The following is a 2,711-nucleotide window of genomic DNA, read 5'->3' as shown; positions in this document are numbered from 1 at the left end:
CGGTAGCAGACGTAGGCGAACAGGAGGCCGATGACGCCGCCCACGAACGAGTCTAGGCAGGAGAGAGCACACGCGGGAGGGTGACGATTGCGAGCCCTTCAGAGGGGGCCACGTGTGTCTCCCGGGGGCACGTGCTTCAGGGGCTGCTTCCTGGCTGGGCCCCGACAGCCTCCAGGGAGAGAAACTGCACCAGAGGAATAACCTGGAGGCTCTGGAAACTGTCCCAGACCTTAAACATCCCTCAGAATGTGTCCTGGAGCCCGGCCGGCGGGGCTCAGGGGTTGAGCATTGACTCATGAACCAGGAGGTCAGGGTTCGATTCCCGGTCAGGGCACAGGCCCAGGGTGTGGGCTCGATCCCCAGCGTGGGGTGTGCAGGAGGCAGCGATCGATGCCTCTCTCTATCCCTCTCCCTTCCTCTCTGAGGGTCAAGCCTTACCTCATCCTTAGCTCAGACTGTCACGTACACCTCATCTTACCTTTCTGTCTCTGAACCTCCACGTATGTGGGGCCTCTAACTCTCTCGTGTATGTGGGTCTCCCGTACGTATGGAATTAAACGTGGTCATTTTCTCATGTTAATCTATCCCATGCTGGTTTAATCACTAGACCCGAGGAAGGAACCTAGAAGGGCAGAGGAAAATTCCTTCCTCCCCCACAGGTGCCGGGGCAGGGATGGGCTGCAGGGGTCACTGTTCTCTCTCAGAGTCTCACCCTCCCCTCCTACCTCGGTGGCTACTAACCAGGGCTGAGCAGTCCCTAATGCTTTGCTTGCCCTTCTGCCGTCCACACAACAGGCTGACCCTGGGCCTCACCTTCCTCTGAGCCTCCATGCAGGTGTTTGATGCTCTTATGTGACACCTGCCACAAGGGACAAGTGCCATCTGCGAGGTCACCACTGGGGTGGCCTGGCCAGGCTGGACCAGGGGAGTGCCGCCGAGGACGCCACCCGCAGGCCAGCCCTGCAGGGCGAGCAGGCGCCACCAGGGGATGTGAGAAATGGAGGCAGGGAGGCCCCCGCAGGCTTCCAGCCAGAAGAAGGAGAGGCTTAGCCACTTGAGAGATGGAAGGCAGGCCCATCTGGGCCCCGAGGGGCAGTGTCTGTAATCCCACAGGATGTAAGTCAGCCAGGCTCCTGGTGTGGGCCGAGCAGGTCTCCCATTCCCTTCTGGGCTCAGGTGAACCCTCAGCTCGAGCCGGGACCCCGCTGGCTCCCGGGCTACTGTCTGTGCATCTCTTTAGACCCCACACCCACCACTCAGTGCCTGGTAGGGAGGCATCGCAATGATCCAGGCAACAAGCAACGGGGGTTTGCAATGGACGGGGAAGAGGATGTTGATGCTGGAAATGTTTTGGACACAGAACCAAGAAGAGAAACCAGGGAAAACCACGGGGAGCAGAGGGGAGTATCCCCTGGATGAGCCGTCGCTGCCCATGAACTGGGGAGCGGCATGAGACCCCGAGCAAGGCCTGGGAGACGATGGCTGTTTATGGGACTGAACCTGTCATCGAGAAGCCAGAGGAACTTTGCAAGAGGAACTCCCACACTGGGCACAGCTACTCAAATCGAAGTAGAAATGGAGTCATAAAACTCTCATCATATTCATGTTAACGGATGTCTACAAGGAGCCGCCTCGAGCTTTGCTGATGCCCGTGGGCTACACACGAGTTCTCATCATGATGGATGGCCCCGCCCACGGTTGCTGGGCAGCTCAGTCACCACAGAAAAGCAACAACTCATCTATCACTGTCAGGCCGCTGGCTGCCTGCCCCCACCCCACCTCCGCGGCAGCCCCAGGCTCCGGGTTGGTCCCTTCTCCAGCTGCAAACCTGAACCTCCTTGGTTACCCTAATAGATGAGAGTGGGATGAACACAGCTCCCCACGCCTTGGCACTGCTGCTTCCTAACGAGTGATGAGGGAAAGACAGAGCTGAGGGCTGTGCGGCTGGGGTTTCACCGGCCCCTCCTGCTGCCTCACCACCACTGGCACAAACCCTGGAAGAGGTGAGAAGGGCATCCCACAGGCCTGGGCAGAGGAGGAGGAGGGGAGGGCTCACCTTGCCAGTGGTGCTTGTAGTCGCACATGCGGGACAGCGCGATCATCATGGCGCAGTACAGGGGCAGGATCGCGGCGCACAGCCGCCAGCTCTTCCCCCGCCCGCTCTCTGTGAAGCAGTGCAGCTTGCCAGCCAGGTAGAACGTGGTGAAGCCCAGGCCTGAAAAGGCAACTGCCGAAGAGAAACAGCAGGGGTTACCTGGCAGGTGGTGAGTGGCAGGGATGCAGAGCACCCAGGCACCTGTCTGCCATCATGCTCTCCCCCAGGCTGGCACTGCACCATCTAGGCAACCTGTGCTCTGCTAGAACCAGGCTGGTATGAAGCTCTCAACCATGAAAATGCCCTCCCAGGCTTGCATGTGACCAAATCTATTCTATTTTATCTATCCATTCATCCATCCATCCAACCATCCATCCACTCACCCATCCATCCATCCTTCATTCATCCATCCATTCATCATCCATTCATCCACCCATCCATCATCCATTCATCCACCCATCCATCATCCATTCATCCACCCATCCATCATCCGTTCATCCACCTATCCATCATCCATCCACCCACCCACCCATCTATCCATCCATCCATCCATTCATCCATCCATCCATCCATCCATCCACCCATCCATCCATCCACCCATCCATCCATCCATCAC

At 58.2% G+C, this 2,711-nt stretch overlaps 2 protein-coding genes across 2 annotated transcripts in view; both read right to left on the bottom strand.

Annotated features, from left to right (window-relative positions):
• Positions 1 to 2,102, bottom strand: part of WDR11 (WD repeat domain 11) — an 82,435-nt gene extending 80,333 nt beyond the window's left edge. Inside the window, exon 1 of the mRNA XM_015560157.1 lies at positions 2,057 to 2,102. Coding sequence (XP_015415643.1) covers positions 2,057 to 2,102 — 46 coding nt within the window. The remainder of the gene's footprint in view (positions 1 to 2,056) is intronic.
• The window catches only part of PLPP4 (phospholipid phosphatase 4), a 37,313-nt gene continuing 36,703 nt past the window's right edge, over positions 2,102 to 2,711 (bottom strand). Inside the window, exon 3 of the mRNA XM_015560175.1 lies at positions 2,102 to 2,227. Coding sequence (XP_015415661.1) covers positions 2,102 to 2,227 — 126 coding nt within the window. The remainder of the gene's footprint in view (positions 2,228 to 2,711) is intronic.

The sequence above is a fragment of the Myotis davidii genome, unplaced genomic scaffold (assembly GCF_000327345.1).
Source record: "Myotis davidii unplaced genomic scaffold, ASM32734v1 scaffold1055, whole genome shotgun sequence".
NCBI lineage: Eukaryota > Metazoa > Chordata > Mammalia > Chiroptera > Vespertilionidae > Myotis > Myotis davidii.
The sequence above is the reverse complement of the archived record's forward strand: the minus strand, read 5'-3'. Positions and strand labels throughout refer to the sequence as shown.